This window comes from Myotis myotis, unplaced genomic scaffold (genome assembly GCF_014108235.1).
Source record: "Myotis myotis isolate mMyoMyo1 unplaced genomic scaffold, mMyoMyo1.p scaffold_m19_p_3, whole genome shotgun sequence".
NCBI classification, from domain to species: Eukaryota; Metazoa; Chordata; class Mammalia; order Chiroptera; family Vespertilionidae; genus Myotis; species Myotis myotis.
Genome location: NW_023416335.1, coordinates 86,367,099 through 86,390,570, shown reverse-complemented (window position 1 = coordinate 86,390,570; position 23,472 = coordinate 86,367,099). Strand labels below are relative to the sequence as shown.

The 23,472-nt window shown below is 45.4% G+C and overlaps 1 protein-coding gene across 9 annotated transcripts in view; it reads left to right on the top strand.

Moving 5' to 3' along the window:
• Positions 1–15,941, top strand: part of CAB39L (calcium binding protein 39 like) — a 148,737-nt gene extending 132,796 nt beyond the window's left edge. For 8 of the 9 annotated variants that reach the window (XM_036299215.1, XM_036299214.1, XM_036299216.1 and 5 more), the window contains one exon: positions 13,860–14,238. In XM_036299215.1, the coding sequence (XP_036155108.1) occupies positions 13,860–14,039 (180 nt within the window). In that variant the 3' untranslated portion in view covers positions 14,040–14,238. Of the gene's footprint in view, positions 1–13,859 lie in introns of all 9 variants that reach the window. The other variant, XM_036299218.1, reaches the window with a different exon arrangement.
• The last annotated feature ends 7,531 nt before the right edge of the window (positions 15,942–23,472 follow it).

Sequence of the window (23,472 nt, the reverse complement as noted above, 5' to 3'; positions counted from 1 at the left end):
GAAGGCATCAGAGCCTTGCTGAAGGGAATCCTACTTTTCCGTAGAGTGAGGCCCTGCACAACAGCTCCTCCACTATAGTCATAGTCAGTCCTGAAAGTCAGTCCCTCTCATTGGCATGCCAATAGCAATCAAGGCTCAACTGCAGCAGAAGGGCACACACAAACACAACCCACACAGGGAAACACCTGTGGTACCTGGCTCAGGTGACCAGGGAGGCTGCAACACTGGCATTACAGGACACCTACTACATAAGGCCACTCTATAAAACTAGGAGACAGCTTTACCTAGCACAGGAAAAAACACAGGAGGCAGCCATAATGAGAGATGAACAAACACGTCCCAAATGAAAGAACAGGACAAAACTCCAGACAAAGAACTAAACAAGACGGAGACAAGCAATCTACCAGATGCGGAGATCAAAGCACTGGTTATAAGCATGCTCAGTGAACTCAGGGGAAGAGTGGAGGAACTCAGCGAGAGCTTACACAAAGACATAGACAACATGAAAGTAGAGATAGGAAACATACAAATAAACCAGTCAGAAATGAAGACTACATTAGAAGGAATCAACAATAGATTGGACGAATGAGTGTATTGAATCAACAATTTGAAAGACAAGGTAGCAGAAAACACACAATCAGAACAGCAAAAAGAAAAAATAATCCAAGGACATGAGGATAGTTTAAGGAATCTCTGGGATTTCAAGTATACCAACATTTGCATTATAGGGATACCAGAGAAAGAAGAGAGAGAGCAAGGGATTGAGAACCTATCGAAAGAAATAGTGACAGAAAATTTCCCCTAACCTGGCAAAGAAAATAGATACATGTCAGGAAGTGCAGAGTCCCAAACAAAAGGGTCCTACACCAAGATATACCATAATTAAAATGACAAAGGTTAAGCATAAAGAAAGAATCTTAAAAGCAGGAAGAAAAAACAGTTAGTGGCATATAAGGGAGCTCCCATAAAACTACCAGCTGATTTCTCAACAAAAACTTTGCAGGCCAAATGGGATTGACCAGAAATATTCAAAGTGATGAAAAGCAAAGACCTCTAACCAAGATTACTCTAGCCAGCAAAGCTATCATTTAATATTCAAGGACAGATAAAGAGCTTTCTAGACACAAAAAAGCTAAAGGAGGTTGTCACCACCAAATCAATATTGCAAGAAATGTTAAAGGGACTTTGTTAAGAAGAAAGAGATAAATATGAATAATTTTAACATTTGTCTCCAATCAAAGGACATATGATGTCTGAATGGATAAGAAAATAAGACCCATATGTATGCTGCCTACAAGAGGCCCACTTCAAATCAAAAGACATGCAGGAATGAAAGTAAAGGAATAGAAAAAAATATTTTATGAAAATGGAAACAAAACGAAAAAGAGTGGGGTAGCAGCACTTATATCAGGCAAAATAGACTTTAAAACCCCGACCAAATAGCTCAGTTGATTAGAGCATCATCCTGATACACCAAGGTTGCAGGTTTGATCCTCATTCAGGGCACATATGAGTATCAACTAATGAATGTATAAATAAGTGGAACAACAAATTGTTTCTCTCTCTCTCTCTCTCTCTCTCTCTCTCTCTCTCTCTCTCTCTCTCTCCTCCCTCTCCTTTCTCCCTCCCTCCCTCACCTTTCTCCCTCCCTCCCTCACCTTTCTCCCTCCCTCCCTTCCCTTCCCTCCCTGTATAAAAAACTCAACTAATAAATAAAATTTTTTAAACAAAGGCTATAAGAGACAAAGAAGAACCTAGCAATTTCACTTCTTGATATTTTTCTGAAGAAACCACAAACACTAATTCAAAAATTCATATGCATCCCTATGTTCATTGCAGCATTATTTACAGTAGCCAAGATATGGGAGCAACCTAAGTATCAAAAGATGAATGGATAAAGAAGTGGTACATATATTCAATGGAATATTACTCAGCCATAAAAAAAAAGAATCTTGCCATCTGCAACAACATAGATGGACCTACAGGGTATTATGTTAAGGGAAATAAGCCAGACCAAGAAAAACAAATGTCATATGATTTCACTTATTTGTGGAATCCAAAAAAGCAAAATAAATGAACAAACAAAACAAACAAACAAATAGGTACAGAAAACATTTTGATGGTTGCCAAATTGGAGGTGGTTGGCTGGATGAACGAAAAAGAGGAAGGGAATAAGGTGTGAAATTGTCAGTTATAAAAACAGTCACAGGGATGTAAAGTACAGGATTAAGAATATAGTCAATATTGTAATAACTGTACAGTGTCAGATGGGTACTAGACTTATTGGGGTGATCACTTTGTAAGTTATATAAATGTGTAGTCACTATGTTGTGTAGCTGAAACTAATAAAATATTCTGTTAACTGTAATTGAAAAATTAAAAAATAAAACCTGAAATGCCAACAGTAACAAAAAAACATACTATGAATTTGTAATAAATGAAGACAATATTGTATTGGCACAAAGATAGACAAATAGGACAACAAAACATAGTACAGGGCCCAGAAATAAACCTTAGTAAATATGAAACTTGATATTTGATAGTGGAAAGATTATAAAAAAAATCAGTGCCGGAACCGGTTTGGCTCAGTGGATAGAGCGTCGGCCTGCGGACTGAAAGGTCCCAGGTTCGATTCCGGTCAAAGGGCATGTACCTGGGTTGCGGGCACATCCCCAGTAGGAGATGTGCAGGAGGCAGCTGATCGATGTTTCGCTCTCATTGATGTTTCTGACTATCTCTCTCCCTTCCTCTCTGTAAAAAATCAATAAAATATATTTAAAAAAAAATCAGTGAAGAAAGGGTTCACTATTCAATAAGTGGTCTAAGGTAAAGGATTATCCATATAGAAAGTTCTATGCTCCATTATACTCAGAAATAAATTCTAGGTAAAGACCTACTACACTTGAAAAGCAAAATTTTTAAACTTTTAGATGAGAAAATAGGAGACTGTCTTTATGATTTTAGAGTGGGAAGAATTCCTTTAAAAAGAAATAAAAATAATAACACATAATAGAAAATATTAATAAATTTGATCACATTAAAATTTAAAACTGATGAAAAACACATAAGCAGAGTGAAAAGACAGGATAGAATGTGATACATATCTTATATAATAAAAGCCTAATATGCAAATTATCCCCTCGGCGGTTGTTTGACCGGGAGTTTTACCACTCGCTATGACATGTGCTGACCACCAGGGGGTGGCATGGAACATGGTGGGCGTTTGCAATGTGGCGCTGGCAGCAGGCTGCAGTGGAGGCGCTGCCGGCCCCAATGGGTCCCAATGAGAGCGGGACCACAGCGGGATGGTGGAGGAGGTGAGCAGGTGGCACCAGGCCTAAGCAGGTGCAAGCAGGGGCCCAATTGCCCCACCAATCACCTCACAGGCGCTGAGGGAGCCGGGCAGGGGGCCCGGCCCAAACTGATAGCCCTGCAGATGGCAACCAGCGGCAGCGGCAGGGGGTGGAGCCACCTCCTGGCTCCCAGATGCTGAGGGATTCAGGCAGGGGAGGGGGGTGTCCCCAACTAATTGCCCCACAGGCAGGATGGTGGAAAAGGTGAGGGGGTGGCACCAGGCCATGGTGGGGTGTCAGGCGGGGCTGCAAGGCTGGGGCTGCGAGCCTAGGGGAGCGAGCTGAGGCCCCAATCCCCACAGGCTACCCCGAGGGACCCCACCTGTGCATGAATTCATGCACTGGGCCTCTAATAACTTATAAAAAGACAAACAGTTCAATAGAAAAAATGGGCAAAGGATACAAGTTGATAATCACAGATGAGGAAACCTATTGGCCAATAAATAGTTGAATATACTCATCTTACTAGTAATCATGGAAGTGGCCATTCAAATACTGATGAGATACCAGTTCACATTCTTTATATTGGCAAACATGTCTAAGTCTGACAATATCAAATTTTGGTAATGTTGAAGGCTGTGAGAACTCTCATACACTGTAAATTGGTACAACTACTTTGGAGAACAGTTTAGCAAAATTAAGAACTGAAAGTGTGCATAAGGAATCATGTACAAAAATGTTCATTGCAACATTGTTTAGAATGGTGTAAAATTAGAGAAAAAACATAAATGGCTGGGGAAATAAAAATTGTGGCATAGCCATATAACTGTATATATTAATGGGTTAAAATTAAGAGAGTTATATGAATCAGTGTGGATAAACCTCAGAAACATTGAATGGGAACAAACATTCAAAGGAGGTTATTTAAAGTTTGAAAACATGCAAAAACAATACCATATGTGGATTCGGTTATGCAGTTATAGTCTAAAAACCTGCAGGGGAGGGTTAGGGAAGAGGATGGTATCATGAAGAAGTGTCCAATAGACTTTAATTATATCTGTAATATTTTATTTTAAAAATTTCAATTATTCCTATACTCTTCTCTGTTATAATTATTTCATAAAAAATAAACACAAATTTGATGAAACAAAAATAGACTGCTGTGGACTAGAAAATGCCTATGTTGTATAAAATGATTGTCCCTCTTACGACCTTTTTGACGGTAAGACTGTATGTCATGTCATTCAGTTTCCATGGAATTTTAATATCTCATCCTAGAAGAGAGCAAGTTTTATATAATTATGCTAGAAATGCATAATTCATTGAGTGGCAAAATAGAAATAACCTACTTTTATCCTTTGAGATCAGAATTTGGATCATCTAATCATTGGACAGATTAGGTACATTTAAAAATAGTTGACTGCTTGTTTACTTGCATATGTGTATAACCCTAACCCTACCCTGTACCCCAACTATGCTCCTTCCACTGAAATGTGAACGGAATTGTTTACTTGTCAAAAATAGTATCTTATTATTTAGAAAAAGTAACAGCGAAGGCCTGGAGTTTTTTCACAGTCTTTATTGATAGTTTTTCCCCCAAAGCACCTTCCATAAGGTGCAGAAAATGTGGAACACATGAGTAAAAATGTCTTTGCCAGATTATTAGCGTCTCATTTTCATTAACTTGCTGATAAGTTCAGGGACTGGAATAAGATGCCATTTCACATGTTCTCCTGTTGACAGCAGGATGGTGTGGTGACAGCAGGAAAGAACTGGATGGAAGTCAGAGGCCCTAGGTTTTTGTTCTGACTCAGTTGCCAGCAGTGACTTTGGGCAAATCCATCTGGATCCATCATTTCCTCACTTACAGAATGAGTAACATTAAAGTCTAGGTCTAAGATACTAGGTTCAGGTGACCTTTGTCTCTGTCATCTGGCTTTCCCAGAGATGTGTCCATTACGAATGTAGGAATCAGCTATGAGCTAATCTTCTTCCTTTCCCTTCTCTGTTAACCTCCTTAATGGCAAAGGACATGTTGCCACTTCCCACCAAACCTTGTAGAGGTGTGGGTGGTCTGTGCCTTTTGACTCACCTCTCAGAGCTGCTGGAACTTGGGGATGACTCATGCCAAAATTTGTCCTAAGTGTATTGCTCTGTCACTCACATCCAAGCAGTTGGCCACAATAGCCATTTCTATGAAAACAAGAAGCTCTATCCTAGCTTATTCCAAAACTCAAAGGCCAGCTTGATAATTCATCTAAAAAAAAAAAATACAGAACAAGAAACATCCTAGTTGAGAATAATTTTAATCTGTTCTTACTGAAAAGCATGCAGAATTAACATTAATTTGGTGAAAGACTAACCCTAAATTACCTACTTCCTGAAGGACCCATTTTTTAACAGGCCAACTTCCCCAGTCATGATGCACCAAATCTAAGTCTACTGATGGAGAAAGTGATTGAGACCAAATGAATGTAGGAGTCAGCTATGAGCTGAACCTATATTATAAAGATGTAATATGGAAATTGACCCTCACTCCATCACACTGTCACAAGATGGCTATGCCCACAGCAGAGGCAGGGTTCCCGTAACACAAGATGGCTGCACCCACAGCGGTGGTGGGGTTCCTGTAACGAGCTGGAATGAGCGATCAGCAGGGACCTGAGGCTGTGTGGTGCTGGGCTGGGGCAGGTGACCTGAGGCTATGCCCCCCCGCCCAGCGGAGCAGGATGGGGGACCTGAGGCCACGCCCCCTGCCCGGCGGGGTTTGACAGGAGACCTCAGGCCTCACCCCAGACCCGGCAGGGCTTGACGGTGGACCTCATGCCGTGCCCCCGGCGCCAGGCTGGGGGACCTGAAGCCACATCCCCATGCCCTGGCGCCAGGCTGGGGGACCTGAGGCTGCGCCCCCTGCCCAGCAGGGCTTGACGGTGGACCTGAGGCTGTGCTCCCCACCTGGCAGGGCTTGACAGGGGACCTGAGGATGCACCCCCGCCCAGCGGGGCTTGACAGAGGTGGGGCCGGCCGGGTCTGGGTCTTGCGCGATTTCGAGGTTCACACAGGTGTGCGGGGACTTGATTCTGGTTCCTGCGGCATACCCCAGACTCTGACAGGAGGAAGATTTTCATATACATTTTACTAATTTTCTTTCATCTCTGACACTTCTATTATAGAGAAAGGGCAAAAAACAGTATTAAAGTATTTCCTCTAATTAATTCACTTTTAGTGTGCACAAATTTTGTGCACCAGGCCACTAGTTTAATAATAAAACTTTTTCTAAAAATTTTAATAGTACACTGAAAAAGTGTTTATATCAACTAATGTTTCATCAACTACTTTTAACTAGTGTCAAAATAATCTAAATATTGTATTCATTTGGGAAGGTGAACCTTTAGAATAAATAGGTCTTATTCTACACTTGCACAGATGAAATTTTCTTTTTAGTAACTTCTATGTAACTATAACAAGAGCCCCAATTTCAAATCCATGTACAAAGCACTCCAGGCTTACAGCATGCATTACAGACGGTAAGGTTCATAAAGGAGAAAACTAGCTTCCAATATTCTAGCACAGATTCCTCTTGGCAAAATAGAACTTGAATAGAATGAATGAATATGTGTGTAAAATAAGAATTTTTTGTTTTTCATTTTAAAAAGTACTCAGGCTTAAAATATTCTTAGTTTTCTGAAATATTTGAATTGTGGTCGTGATATTTGTCTTTCTCCATAAGTCGCATTTCTGAAACATGTTGTATAAATTTTTTAAAATATATTTTATTGATTTTTTACAGAGATAGGAAGGGAGAGGGATAGGGAGTTAGAAACATCAATGAGAGAGAAACATTGATCAGCTGCCTCCTGCACACCTCCTACTGGGGATGTGCCCACAACCAAGGTAAATGCCCTTGGCCAGAATCGAACCTGGAACCTTTCAGTCCACAGGACAACGCTCTGTCCACTGAGCCAAACCGGTTAGGGCCATGTTGTGTAAATTAAGGGATACAGACAATAAGACTGCATTCTAAAAAGAAAAGTCACAAGTAGTTTCATTTGTATAACTTTTGGGGGGATTGAAAATAGCATTTAAAAATGGGTGCAGCAGAGAGAACCAATAAATGCTCTATCTTGAACATATATTCAAATGATTTGGTTTTGCCCTGGCCGGTGTGCTTGGTGGTTAGTGTGTGTCCTTGACAACCCGCCCCCCCCCCCCCCCCACACACACACACACCAAAAGGTCTCAGGTTTGATTCCTGGTCAAGGTCACTCCCTCCCTCTCTTCTATTCTCTCTAAAAAATCAATGGAGAAAGTATCCTTGGGTGAGGGTAACAAAACAGAAAAAGTTTTGGTTTCCTAGTCCTTGATTTAGAAGTGCATTCCTTATGAAATGGTTCATCTCAAGCCTTGACCAGGGCCCTTCAGTATCCCAGCTGCCCTGAAGGAGTCCTGCAGTATTGCATTAGTTGCCTCAAATCAGCATCTACCTTTAGAGGCAGCAGAGTTCAGAACCCATACAAAATAAAAATATGGAAAAATTTTAAACTTGAAAACAAATGTAACCATTTTAGGCCTATTGTACAGTATATGGATTGAATGGAGTTGATCCAATGATGCCTGCATGCAAATTCCAACACATTTTACATTTATTTCAGATTGATACAGAGAAGCTTAGTTTGCCCAGTATATGTAATGTTCTTCTTAAAAAGAAAGACTGTTAGGATTTACTTACGTAGTTACCACAAATGCCAGACTATTTCTTTTGTTGTTGTTGTTAATCCTCACTCAAGGATATTTTTCCATTGATTTTTTAGAGAAAGTGGAAGGGATGGGGAGAGACTGAGAAAGAGAAACATCGATGTGAGAGAGACACATTGATTGGTTGCCTCCCGAACGCCCCCTGCCCCCCGTCCCGCCCCAGGGGTGGAGATCAAGACTGCAACTGAGGTTTGACCAGAATTGAACCTGGCACCCTTCAGTCTGTGGGCTGATGCTCTATCCACTGAGCCAAACCAGCTAGGGCGATGCCAGACAATTTCTAGCTAAAACTTCACAGCGTGGTAATTAGAAGAGCCACAGTTGGCTCCAGTATGTGACTTCCTAGCATACTAATACATCAGGCATTTTGTGTCACATTGTAAATGTCACTTTTTTAAGTAAGTAACAATTGTAGCTCATTGTAGTAAAATTCACATAACACAAAATTCACCATTTAAGTGTACAATTCAGTGACATTTAGTCTATTTCCAATGTTATGCAGCTATCACCACTATCTAGTTAGAACAGTTTCATCACCAAAAAGGAAACCCAGTACATATATTAAACAGTTACTCCTCATTTGGCCTTACCTCCAGCCCTGGCAACCACTAATCTGCTTCCAATCTCTATGGATTTGCCTATTCCAGATATTTTGTATAAATGGAATTTCACAATATATGGCCTTTTGTGCCTGGTTTCTTTCATTAGCATCTCTTCAAGGTTCATCCATGTTGTAACGTAATCAGTACTTCATTCCTTTTTACGGCCTAATAATATGCCATTGTATGAATATATCACAATTTGTTTATCCATTCTTTAGTTGATGGACTTTGGGCTATTGTGAATAGTGCTGCTGTGAACATTCTTGTCCAAGTTTTTGTTTGAACAAATGTTTTCAATTCTTCGGGTATATACTCAGGAATGTAATTGCTCAGTGTTATGGTAATTCACACAGAGGCTACACCATTTACATTCCCACCAATAATGTTCAGGGCTCCGGTTTCTCCCCTTCCTCACCAACACTTGTTATTGTCAGTCTTAAAAACTGTAGCTGGCCTAGTGGGTGTGAAGTGACATCTGTGGTTTTGATTTGCATTTCACTAGTGACTAATGATGATGAACACCTTTTCATGTGCTTATTGGCCATTTGTATATCTTCTTTGGAGAGAAGTGTCTATTCAAGTCCTGTGCCCCTTTGTAAAAAGGCTTGTTTTTTGTTGTTGTTGTTAATTCTCACCTGAGGATATTTTTCCATTAATTTTTAGAGAGAGGGGAAGAGACAGAGAGAGAGAAACATTGATGTGAGAGAGACGCATCGATTGGTTGCCTCCCACACATGCCCCAACTGTGGCCTGGGATAGAGCTTATAACCGGGTATGTGCCCTTGACTGGAATCAAACCTGGGACCCTTCAGTCTGTGGGCCAACGCTCTACCTACTGAGCCAAATCAGCCTCAGTGCTTGTTTGCATTTTTGTTGTTGACTTATAAGAGTTCTTTATTGTATTTCGGATGCTAGACACTTAAATATGACTAGAGGCCCCGTGCACAAAAATTTGTGCACTCGGGAGGGGAGGTAGGGGTCCCTCGACCCGGCCTGTGCCCTCTCGCAGTCTGGGACCCCTCGGGAGATAACGACCTGCTGGCTTAGGCCTGCTCCCGGGTGGCAGAGGGCAGGCCCAATCCCTAGGTGCAGCCCCTGGTCGGGCTCAGAGCAGGGCCGATTGGGGAGTTGGGGCGCCGCCCCCTGTCATGCACAGAGCAGGGCGGATCAGGAGGTTGCGATGCCACCCCCAGACACGCTCAGGGTAGGGCTGATTGGGGGGGTTGGGGCACCGCCCCCTGTCACACTCAAGGCAGGGTTGATGGGGAGGTTGCGGCGCCACCCCCTGTCATGCACAGAGCAGGGCCCATCAGGGGGTTGGGGCTCCGTACCCTGTCACACACAGAGCAGGGCCCATCAGGGGGTTGGGGAGCTCCCCCCTGTCATGCACAGAGCAGGGCGGATCAGGGGGTTGGGGTGCCACCCTCTATCACCCACAGAGCAGGGCCGATCAGGGGGTTGGGGCGCCGCCACTCTCACACTCAGGGCAGGGCCGATGGGGAGGTGATGGCTCTACCCCGTCACACACAGAGCAGGGCCCATGGGGGGGGAGGGCGTTGGGGCGCCGCACCCTGTCACACACAGAGCAGGGCCGATCAGGGGATTGGGGTGCCACACCCTGTCACACACAGAGCCGCAGGGCAATCAGGAGGTTGGGGAGCTCCCCCCTATCAGGCACAGAGCAGGGCTGATCAGGGGGTTGGGGCGCCTTCCCCTGTCACGGACAGAGCAGGGAGGATAGGGAGGTTGTGGCCCCACCCCCTGTCACACACTGAGCTGCAGGGCGATCAGGGGGTTTGGCGCTGTCCCCTGTCACACTGATCCCGGTGCCGGGAGGCCTCTCAGCTCCGCTGATCCCGGTGCTGGGAGGCCTCGCAGCTCCGCTGATCCCGGTGTTGGGAGGCATATTACCCTTTTACTATATAGGATAGGGGCCTGGTGCACGGGTGGGTGCCGGCTGGTTTGCCCTGAAGGGTGTCCTGGATCAGGGTGGGGGTCCCCACTGGGGTGCCTGGCCAGTCTGGGTGAGGGGCTGAGGTCTGTTTTCAGGCTGGTGGGTGACTGAAGCTCCCAACTGCTCCTTTTTTTCTTTCTTTTTTTTAATTCTGGGCCAGCTTTAGCTCTGGCTCCAGCTCTGAGGCCTCTGTTGCTGAAAGCAGGTATCAGGTTTGTTTGGGTTCTATAATCGAAACACTGTATCAACTCCAGCTCTGAGATCCCGGCGGGCTGAAAGCAGGTTTCTGGGGTTTTTTTTAGCTTCTATATTTGTAACAATGTTTCAAACTGCAAGCTCAGAGGCCGGCAAGGCAGGCGGGGAACGTTGGTTTCCTCCATCACTGAAGCAAGCAAGCCTCATGTTAGCTTCAAGCTGCCTGGCTGCCGGCCGCCATCTTGGCTGGCAGTTAATTTGCATATCTCCCTGATTAGCCAATGGGAAGGTAGCGGATGTACGCTAATTACCATGTTTCTCTTTTATTAGAAAGGATTTGCCGGTATCTTCTCCCATTCTATGCTCTTGATAGCGCCCTGTGATACACAAATTTTTAAATTTTGATGTTCAGTTTATTTTTTCTTTTGTTGCTCTTGCTTTTGGTCATAGCTAAAAAACATTGCCAAATCCAAGGTCATAAAGTTGTACCCCTATATTTTCCTCTAAAAATTTTATTAACTCATATTTAGGTCTTTGATTGATTTTGAGTTACTTTTTACTTATGGTGTGAGGTAAGGGCCCAACTTCATTGTTTGATGTGTGGATATCCAGTTGTCCCATGTTGAAAGTTTTAGGTTGTTTTAATGAATAGATGTTGGATTTTGTTGAATACTTTTTTATATCAAGTGAAATGATCATGCGGTTTCTTTCATTGTATTAATGTGATATATTCGATTCCTAGAGCTATAGTAACAAAATACCATAGGCTGAGTGGCTTAAAGCAGCAGAAAGTTATTTTCTCTCAGTTCTGGAGACCACAGTCTAACATCAAGGATCAGCAGAGTTGCTTCCTTTGGGAGGCTCAGGGAACATGCATGCTATGCCTGTCTCCTACTTCTGCTAGTTCCCAGCAGTCCTTGGTATTCTTTGGCTTATTGTGTAACTCCAATCTCTGTGTTTTTTTCACATGGCATTTTCTCTCTACATCCCTGTGTCTCTGTGTCCAAATTTCCCTCTTCTTAAAAGTTATCGGGTTAGGGGCCACCCTAATCCACTGTGACCTCATCTTGATTTGATTACATCCCTATTTCCAAATAAGGTCACATTCACAGATACTGAGGGTTGGGACTTGAACATTCATCTTTTGAGGGGACTTTTCACCTTTGCCCTTTTTTAGTTCAACCTAGTACATGTGGTATATTACATTGATTTTATTATGTTAAGCCAACCTTGGGTTTCTGGAATAAATTCTAGTTGGCCATGGCATATCATCCTTTTTCATATGATGATAGACTTGATTTGCTTGTATTTTGTTGAGGGTTTTTGCATCTTTATTCATAAAGGATATTGGTCTGTTGTTTTCTTGTGATATCTTTATCTGGTTTTGGTATCAGAGTATTGCTGGCCTCATAGAATGAGTTAAGAAGTATTCCCTTCTGTTTTATTTTTTGGAGAATTTTTAAAGGAATTAGTGTTAATTCTTTAAAATTTTGTAGAATTTACCAGTAAAATTGCCTGGTCCTAGGCTTTCTTTATCAGGAGGGTTTTGATTACTGATTCAATCTCCTTATAGAATTTTTAAAAATAGTATAAAAGAATAATATGAATAATTGTACATCAAAAAATTAGATAACCTAGATGAAATGGGAAAATTACCAAAGAATAAATAGAAAATATGATTCATAGACTAGCTCTCATGTCACCTACACCAGCAGTTGCCAACCGGTGATCCGCGGACCACTGGTGGTCCATGAGGTCTGAGAGGTTGGCGACCGCTGACCTACACCATGAGCCTTTCCTGTTCCAAACGCAGAAATCTAATGTAATCTCCCCCTCCTTTGAATCTCTGCAGTCTTTCAGAACCGCATTGGTTCTTATCTTTTTAAAAGATTTATATTTTTATTGATTTCAGAGAGGAAGGGAGAGGGAGAGATAGAAACATCAGTGATGAGAGAGAATCATTGATCAGCGGCCTCCTGCATGCCCTACCCTGAGGATCGAGCTCGCAACCCAGACATGTGTCCTGACCTGGAATTGAACCATGACCTCCTGGTTCATAGGTTGATGCTCAACCACTGAGCCATACTGGCCGGGTGGTTCATAAAATCTTTGTGTAGTTTTCTCCCTCCCCATAACTGCTGGGTTGGGGGATCCTTTAGGGCTCAACCTTGTGGTCCCCACTGTCATAGCAATCCTATTCCTAGCGTGTTGAGAGTAGAGTGCACTGTTGGAGGTACAGGATGTGGAGGCAGGGGCTGAGGGGCTGGTGGTGAAACACTACATTTTTAAGTGTGAGAGAACATGAGAGAGCCCAGAGAACTATAGAGGAGTTGATACCTTTATGGGTATTCTGGTCATGTAGTCATATATGTAGCCTCTAACAAGGAAGTATGTCCATTGCAAAATATTGTACCAATTAATATTATAGTTTTGAGTGATTGTGTCTTACTATTATAGTTTTTGCTGCCTTTTATAGTATACCTAAATTATTTGTCCAGGATCACAGTTTCAACCAGGAGTACATATAAGACTCTTTGTGGAACTTTATAAAAATACAGAATGCCAGACCTGCAGCCCAGATCTGCTGAGCTAGAATCTCTGGGAGAAAGGGCCTGGGCAGTTGTAAATTATAAATGTCCACATACACAAGAAAACAGTGGTGACCTCTGGGAGAGGGAAGGTGAGAGGAAGACTTTACACCTTTGCCCTTTTTAAATTTTAAGCCAGATGAGTATATTACATATTAAGTATATTAAATATATTATATATTGGATATATTGTCTTAAATACATGTTGAATATATTATTGCTGATATGTAATTATATATTTAATTATAACTTAAATATATAATTATAGCATATAATTTTAAATATATCAAATATAGTTTTATGTAATGTATGGGAAATGGGTATGAATGGGGAATTACTGATTTTCCTTAATAAAGGAAGTATGACCCAGGCTTTCTCTGTTATACTAACACAGGTGCCACATGTTCAAGTGGGATCCATGCTGTCCCTGGCGTGCATTGCTTATCTCCATATTTGTTACTTTATGTTTCAGGTATTTGTGGCCAGTCCTCACAAAACACAGCCTATTGTGGAGATTCTGTTAAAAAATCAACCCAAACTCATTGAGTTTCTGAGCAGCTTCCAAAAAGAAAGGACGGACGATGAGCAGTTCACTGATGAGAAGAACTACTTGATTAAACAGATTCGCGACTTGAAGAAAACGGCCCCTTGAAGCCTCACCCAGTTCCTGGCTAGTCACCGTCTCATGAGAGGTGCCTATTTTTCTCAATTTATTGTTCAGTGTAGATGGAATATAAACATTTGAATGAAAAGAAACTAACCTAGAACTATATATTCAGTTTAATCAAGTCTGTGATTATGTGAAATCAGAGCCATTAATAAAAGCAATTGTAATTTTTTGTTGATGAAAAGCAGCCCTGAGCTCTCAGTCCCTATGAACCCCTAAGGAGGAGCCCAAGTGATGGGTCACTGAATCCTCAAAGAGGGTGGAATTCTCAGGGGAGCTGGGCCTGGGCAGAAGGCACAAGAGTGTTTGACTTACCTGCACTTGGGCTAATTCCTTAAGGCACTGACAGGTCTGAGAAAATAAGATCCATGTTTTCAGTCACTACATATTGTTGTTCCCTGCCCATGTCTTTTAACTCTAATTGGTGGTTCCTGACTTCCTAGGAAATCGGATGCCCACCCCCCTGCTCAGCCCTCCTTTCTGCTCACTGTCCCACATTCCATCACAAGGGATGTCCTCAGCACTCCTGACTCCTGGCACCCCTCCTCCCGCCCTCCACCCCCCCCCCCCCCCCCACAACACACACTCCACCTGCAGTAGGGATAGCTCAGAACCAAGGATTTCCAAGGGCACAGGGGCATAGCAGACCTGGGTGGTATGACCTGCTCACTTGAAAACTCAGAACCGGTGATTCAAAACCACAGTTCTAGCTATAGTCATGGATGTTTCACACTGACTTCCATGGCGTTCATGAACGTTTGGAATATTTCATTCATAATTATCATGGGGAAAATGTTTTGTGGTGAAAGTGTTTCAGAGCAGGAATCATTGCATTAGGATGCCTAGAGTGTACAAAGCCATGAGTCCAGAGGGTCACACAGCTCTTTAAACCACTTTTATAAATAAAGGAGCATTGTCATTGGGAGTGCAGATGATTAATGTATAAAAAAGTGTCAAATGACTAAAAAATTGTTCTGTTTATTTTCTAATAAGCTGTCACTCTTAATTTCCTATTAAAATATTCAGATATTCAGTGAAAAGGTAGAAAAAGTGTAAAATGTTGGTCCCAAGTACTCTCTTGCAGTTTCCAAATCACGAGTTACTATTTTCTGTAGGAACCTTTACTTCTTACAATATTGGGTGTTGTGTTCTTCAACCAGATGTTTCTCCACCCAGAGAGGGATACATCCCTCTCCAGGCTCATGCCCTTTGTAGACTTGGCATCTGAAGAAGTACCTGGCAGGGTTTCACCCTCCTTGGCTGGGACACAGGTTCCTGTTCTGTGTGCAGCGTGGAACCCTGAGGCGGATGGTGTGGGCCCTGGGGGGCCTTCTGGCAGCAGCTCTGGCCAATGCTGGCGTGGGAGGGTCAGCCAGCAGCCCATCTGATGCCCTTCATTCTTCAGTCTAATTACGTGTATAACATTCCCAGACAGTCTGAAGTCTATTAGAGTTTGTCTTTTCTGGTTTTGCTTATTTGATTAGAAGAGATGAGTGTAAATATATTTTTAAAAGCAAAGGCACAATAACCATTGGAAATTTACTTGGTTGCTTAAATACTGTCCCACAACATCATGGGACACATGTTTTCAGTTGCAAATAAAGGCCTTGGTTTAATCCTTTTTGATAAGTAAAACATTTTATTTTCTCTGGGTTTGAATTAGCTCTTACCTAGCAACCCCTTGTCCTAGTTTGGTACCTCTCAAAACTGGGCTTAAGAGACAATAAGTGGAGTAGCTGGGGCTTTGTTGCAATACAGATTTGTGAATTATTAATGTGAAAGAGGAGCCAGAAGCTCACAGTCAATATATGCTTGCACAAAATTCACTGTAAATATTGTGAGAATTGAATTTTGAAAGGTCATATTTAATAAACTATTTCAAAAGCACACATTTAAAATAAAGGCTGACTAAATAAAAAGGTCCTGCATGCTCCATGGTTGGTTTGGTGGCCTGTGTCTGTGTCTCCTCAGCACCTTAAACAGGAAAGCCCCAGGGGAGCACGGGCGGCCTCCTGGTGGGGTGGGCTCTGGAGGCCCCGCACCGTCATCCTGGGCACTGCACTGTCCGCGCCACCTGTCCATGGTGCTAACTACCATTAACCGAGCGCCGCATCCAGGCACTGCACATACACATCACATTATTGCTGCCTCACGACAGCCAGAGTCATTCCCACCTTATATTTGAGGAAACTGAGGCTCTGGTCAGCTTAACGATCCCAGACAGCATGGGCTAGACCTGGAAGACAAACCTACAGTGGCCTGAAGCCAAACTGCTGCTCTTCCCTCTCTCATCCTCAAGGCTGAGAACTAGGGACCGTCTAGCACGGGGGTGGGCAAACTTTTTGACTCGAGGGCCACAATGGGTTCTTAAACTGGACCGGAGGGCCGGAACAAAAGCATGGATGGAGTGTTTGTGTGAACTAATATAAATTCAAAGTAAGCATCATTACATAAAAGGGTACGGTCTTTTTTTTTTTTTTTTTTTTTTTTTTAGTTTTATTCATTTCAAACGGGACGGATCTGGCCCGCGGGCCGTAGTTTGCCCACGGCTGGGCATGTCAGGAACTATGTGCCTTGCCCGACTGCTGCCCGGGGGGTGTCTGGAGTTAAGGTCCTAGCGTGAAGCCAGCAGGAGTTGAGATCATAATGTTCTTGAACGAGGCTCTCGGCTGAAGCCAGGCATCTGCCCAAACGTTAGGATTACCCTTGGAGAAAAGGCCAAGTGGCCCTGAGCCCTTACCTAGCTGTTCCTGACTGCCGGCCTCCCCAGGCTCATATCCTTGGAGGACTCTGGGGGGAAACAGATGCTGGGGAGGGGCGGCGAGCTTTGCCAAAACTCTGTCACTAGCCAAACCGGTTTGCTCTGAGCCAGTGTGCAGCCTGGAAATTTCACAAGACCCGGAAGTGATTGTAAAAATGTGAAGGAAAATGAAATAGAAAAATTGCTAGAATTTTTTAAATAAGAAAGACAGCGGTTTCAAAACAGATTTGCAGATTTTTCTAGACTATTGTATTAAAACAAATTAAGATTTTTATATATTTTACATGTCTTTTCTGTTGTATTCTGGCATGAATAATCACCTTTTCCTCTGTGTTCTTTCAGGAGGCTTGGTGTTGGAGTGAGGGGTCTGTAGCTGGATAAAGGTCTGAAACATATAAAAAGACCTTGAAGAGCTAGACTTGGAAAGATCAGATGAATGTGAACAAAATTACTTTGTTTTGAAACATGGAGAGGGCAGTTATGTAACTGTTGGAATGAAAGCAAAGTAAAACAGAATGACCAGCCTGGCCTGCGCTGGGCCTCCACAGACACGGCTCTGAGCAGGGTCCCTCTCCACTCTGCGCTCTGTGGAGGGCAGCGCTGGCTCCGACAGGGTGCGTCACTTGCTCCAGGTCAAGCAGCTGGCAGCAGTGGCAGGATTTAGGGCCAGGCCTGACCCCAAAGTCCCTATCTTTGCAAAACGGCTGCATGTCCAGCTGCCTCCCCGAGGCATGCTCTCCACCCCAGGGGCAGACACTTTGTTCATCATGGCTGCCAAGGAAAAGAGTAATTCCTGGCCCCCAGTGCTAAAGGATGACTCATTGGAAAGAATTCAAAAGCTAGATTCATGTAAGGGGTGGGGGTGGTGACTGCTCCACTTGGTTGTCTGATGTTTGGAAGAGCAAATGAGACAGATGTACAGGATAGGGAATTCACCTTCGAATTTCTCCATCACCTTGAGGAACCCCTTGACTACCCAGATATTGATTTCAAACTGCAGTTTTGCACCTGATTTTGTTTACTTGGCTTGCCTTTTCGGTTGGACATAATATTAGCTTAGATTTCCCGATAGGATCGGTTGCTGCGCAGCCAGTACATTCCTCAGTGGCCCACCACCAGGGCGTTCCCGTGAGGCAGAAGTTCTGATGGAGGTCCGTCTAGTTCCTGTTGGGATTGCCTGTGCCTCATCACTGCCTCCCAGGGGGAGTGTACAAGTAGCAATACTCGCAGAGTCACAAAATCACACAAAAAGTCACAGCCCCTTCACCATTAATTCAATGTCAGTTGTAATTTAATCACCACACTGTGAGCCATTACATTATGTTATTTATTTATTTATCCTCACTCAAGGATACTTTTTCCATTGCTTTTCAGAGAGAGAATGGAAGGGAAAGAGGGAGGAGGGTAGAGAAAGGGAAACATCGATGTGAGAGAGACACATCAATTGGTTGCCTCCTGCACATACCCTGACTGGGGTCAAGGATGGAACCTACAACCCAAGTACGTGTCCTTGACTGGGAATCAAACCCATGACCCTTTGGTGCTCAGGCCAATGCTCAAACCACTTTTTATTTTATTTTTGTTTTATTATTTATTTTTTGTTGTTAATCTTCACCTGAGGATATTTTTCTATGGATTTTTAGAGAGAATGAAAAGCAGGGGGAGAGGAACATTGATGTGAAATATACATATCAATTGATTGCCTCCCACATGCTCCCTCACCAGGGCCAGGGAGTGAATTGAGCCTGCAACCGAGGTACATGACTTGACCAGAATCGAACTCGGGACCCTTCAGTCCACAGGTCAACACTCTATCCGACACTCTATCCTCTGAGCCAAACCAGCCAGGGCACCATTTTTTATTTTTTAAAGTTGTGAACATAGGGGCCCTTTGGGAGAACCTGTTTTAATACTCATTAATTTATCCTTTAGTGAAGGTAAAAAAAAATGAGTTCCCCTGGTTTTACTTCTGAAATTTAAAGCCTAAAGCAACCAAAATATTAATTTATTCAAATGCTTGTTTATTCGTTTAATCCAACACCCATGAACTCATTCTCCATGCCCATGAGGGTTGGCTGGGATTAGAACCTGAGATGACATACCAGGACTGGAGGGTGAGACCTTGAGTGCCTGGGAGCTGGGTGAGCAGCCTTCCCAAGTCCATCCCCCGGGCTTGAGTGGCAGGGAAGGGAAGGCAGACTTGAAGTGGGAGCCCAGGAGAAAGAGCTGGAATCCATGGAGATGGTCTGCAACCCACACCCCCCTCGTCCCCTGGCCTCCACCTTCCAGGGTGTGTCACCACAGAGCGCCCCAGGTTGAGCCCAGGAGAGGAGAAGCTGATGGGGCAGGTGCAGCTGGGCTGTCTCTCCCCGCCCAGGAGGGTGAGCCTGCAGGTCTGCACCAACCTGCGCAGCGTGAGTGTGACGGCCACTCCCTTCCCCTTGCCACTCTGACAACTTCTCTTGAGACCAAGCCAATTTGTTAGTTCTGGAAACGTGTTCTAGCTGAGCTAGAGCGACACCTCACAAACCCACCATGTTCCCCACCGAGGGAGGGAGCCGTGTCCATGTTCCCCACCCAGGGAGGGAGCCTTGTCCATGTTCCCCACCCAGGGAGGGAGCCGTGTCCATGTTCCCCACCGAGGGAGGGAGCCGTGTCCATGTTCCCCACCCAGGGAGGGAGCCGTGTCCATGTTCCCCACCGAGGGAGGGAGCCGTGTCCATGTTCCCCACCCAGGGAGGGAGCCGTGTATATGTTCCCCACCGAGGGAGGGAGCCGTGTATATGTTCCCCACCCAGGGAGGGAGCCGTGTCCATGTTCCCCACCCAGGGAGGGAGCCGTGTCCATGTTCCCCACCCAGGGAGGGAGCCGTGTCCATGTTCCCCACCCAGGGAGGGAGCCGTGTCCATGTTCCCCACCCAGGGAGGGAGCCGTGTCCATGTTCCCCACCCAGGGAGCCTTGTCCATGTTCTCTACCGAGGGAGCCATGTCCACAGCCTCTCATGACCGCCCCCTCTCGAAGACCTTTTTCCCCTAAAGTGACACGAGCTTTGGAACCATAGGGACTTTGGGGACGTCCACATCTGGACTTAATCCCAGCTTCCTACTCATGTTTCACCTTGAGGATCACTTGAGCTTCTGTTTCCTCCTGGTAACATGAGGCAAAAAGAGGACTTGTCTCACAGGGTGGTCGTGGGATCAATGAGATACACAGTGTGTGACTTGCCGGCCCAGGAGGTGCTCCCATGTCCTCCTCAGCCACCCCAGGGGCTCACCACTGACGGCAGGAATCCCACTGCAGTGTAGGATCTGGACAGGAGTCACAGGCATGAAGCGCAGAGTGGCCAGAGAATGACAGGCATGCACCCTGCCTGGCGGCATGTGGACATGAAGAGGAGGGGGGGGGGGGCCTTGAATGCCATTCTAAGGGCTTAAAACCATCATCCAGGCAGCTGGCCTTTGAGCAGGCAGCGAGGTGCAACTTGCTGCCTGGGCACGGAGGCCCTGGTAGGGAGCAGCCTGAGCTGGCAGGTGGGATGCTCAGGGCGGGGCCCCGAGGAGTCCCCTCTCAGCACGGCAACTCCTGCCTTAGTCCTGCTGCACGAGGCCCTTCTAGATGCTTCACAAGCACTAGGCTCAACCCTCAGCACCACCCTGTGAGGGACACACTCTCCTTGCCCTGATTTTACAGTTGCCGAAGCAGAGGCCCAGCTGGTCCAGTGAGCACAAGGCAGGGCACAGGTCAAACCCGGGCTCAGAGGCAGGAGCCACAGACATGTGAGGCATTTAGGACTTAACATTGGCCAGACTTAGTGCCACAGCATTTCTCCAAGGTAAGGGCAGGGCGAGCCCTGTGTCCGTGGGGCTGTGCTGTGCTGCGTGAGGAGGGGCCACACATTCCTCACCGGCCTCAGGGCTCAGAACTGCACCCTTGGACCTGTCTCCCTTTGCATTTCCGCCTCCTCTGCAACCGTCTCCTACTTGCAGACTTTCTCCTCACCTCCCAGTGGAGGCTCAGGAGGAAACCATGTTCCTCCCCTGCAGCCTCGTTCTCGTGATCAGAGGGGTGAGGGCTGCTGGGCCGTGAGAGACTCAGCCATGCCTTCTGCCAGCCCCTGCGTCCTTCCTCCCCGATGGCCATCAGGTTCTTCCTAGGTCTCCACAGGCCGGACATGGCAACACTGACCCGGGTCTGTGAGCTCGGTAGCTATGTCGGCCAGAGCCGGTCATGGTTCCATTCCCGTCAGGGCACCTGCCCAGGTTGCTGGCTCCATCCCCAGTAGGGGGTGTGCAGGAGGCAGCCGATCAGTGATTGTCATCATTGATGTTTCTATCTCTCTCTCCCTCTCCCTTCCTCTCTGAAATCAATAAAAATATCTTTAAAAAAAAAATAATAAAGAGGTTACCCCAAAGAACAGGCTGACACAGCATTTAAAAGTGCCATTGGGACAAAGGATGGTACCTGCCCAGCCAGGGCCTCGCTGTTTCCCAGCCCCTGCCCTCCGGAGGGCCTGCCTGGGACCCCAGCTTCTGGGCAGAGGCAGGGCCCTAAGGCAGGCCATTGCCCCTGCTCTGGGCAAAAGGAACCGCTGCCATTTCCGGGCACAGAGCACGACATTCACATGGCCACGACCTGCCCACTGTATGGATGAGACTCTGTGCTGCCCAGCAGGTGGGAGGAAGGGTGGCCGCCCACTCAGTTCTGGCAGGCTCTCCCCGCTGGGCAGGTGGCCACCTTCTCCCTGTGCTCTCACTCGGCCTTCTGATCAGTGCCCACCTGGGACCGCATTGAACTTCAATTATTTCCATGAGGTCCCATCTCCAAATACAGTCATTTCAAGGTTTAGGGCTTCAACATATACATCTTAGGGGGGAGCCCTGGCCGGTTTGGCTCGGTGGATAGAGCATCGGCCTATGGACTGAAGGGTCCCGGGTTTGATTCTGGTCAAGGGCAACACATGCCCGGGTTGTGGCCTCAGTCAGTTATTCTCTCTCATCATTGATGTTTCTCTCTCTCTCTCCCTTTCCCTTCCTCTCTGAAATCAACAAAAAATATTAAATAAAAATAAATCTTAGGGGACAAAAATATTCATTCCATAACAATATTCTCCTGCTTAAGACACTCAAAATCTAGCTCAGAGTAAACTAACCACCTGAAGAGAGAGATTCTGTGTTTTGGAAGAATGATAACTAGGCAACAAGTCACAAAAAGTAACAGACTTCAGTTGCAGCAAGATTTTGATGAGTTTCCTGGAAGGGTGGGAGGATGGTTAACATTATTTCTGTCTTGCAGGTTTCCTCGTGTGTCTCCCCAACCCACACCCCTTAAAACCCTCAGTCCTACTTCGCCTCAGACCAGGCCACACTTGAGATGAGGACTCTGGTTTCTATATATTCTCTGTGGACGTTGAACCTTAAAGCGAAACCTTCTTCCTCATCCCTGTCTACACACCATCTACACACCCAAGTGGTTTCTTTTCCTCCAGGCTGGGGGAAACGACTCCCCAACATTTCCAAGATCAACCATCTGCCTTTGCCTTTATATATAGGTATGTGTGTGTGTGTGTGTGTGTGTGTGTGTATATATATATATATATATATATATATATATATATATATATATATTATTGATTTTTTACAGAGAGGAAGGGAGAGGGATAGAGAGTTAGAAACATCGATGAGAGAGAAACATTGACCAGCTGCCTCTTGCACACCCCCTACTGGGGATGTGCCCGCAACCAAGGCACATGCCCTTGACCGGAATTGAACCTGGGACCCTTGAGTCCGCAGGCCGACGCTCTATCCACTGAGCCAAACCGGTTAGGGCAATCTGCCTTTGCCTTAAAGGCCTTTCCTACATCTCTTCCGTCAGTAGCTTATCCCGTTACCAGAGTCCCCCTCTTCAGTCACTCTCTCCATCATTTTTCCTGCTCTGCCATCCACCTGGACAGGCTCCCCTACCTGAAAAAGCCAGCATTTGACGTTTCAAGCCACAGTCTTTTCTCCTCTAATGCTTTGCAGCCCATGAGTGTTTATACTCTAGTCTAGAGGGTATGTTTCTCTTCAAGAAATTTCTTTTCTTGGCTCAAGATGATCAAGTCATAGGACTGGAAGAGACCTGGGTCAGGACCTCCTCAGTTGCAAGGGACAGAAACACATTTCTAATTAGCTTAAGAAAAAAACAAAACAATGTTCACATACTGAGAACTCCAACAGAGAGTGCCAGCTTCAGGCAGGGATGGATCCAGGAGCTCAAACCATGTCATCAGGGCTCTCTGTTTCTCCACAGCCCTCTGTGTGGTTTCATTCTCAGGCAAGATGTGTTGATATGGCGAGAACCTGGCCACTGGTGTTCCCAAACCAATAAACGCTCCTGCTTCCCGCCTACCTCCCCTCACCCAGGAGCCCCGCAAAGCCGGCTGCTGCTCAGTTCCTGCCCCGGGCCTTTCCCCCAGGCTATCATTTCTGCCGGGAACTATCCTCCCAGTCTGACTGCCTCTCATTCTTATCCCTTATCCCTCAGCTTAGATATCCAGCCCTGGCTCCTGGCCTCCCGCCACGTTATGGATACCTCCCCAGCTCGGGTGCAAACCCCAGAGAGGGGCACTGTCTGTTCTTCACCAGCACTTCTGCAGGGTCCAACCCAGTGTTTGTGCC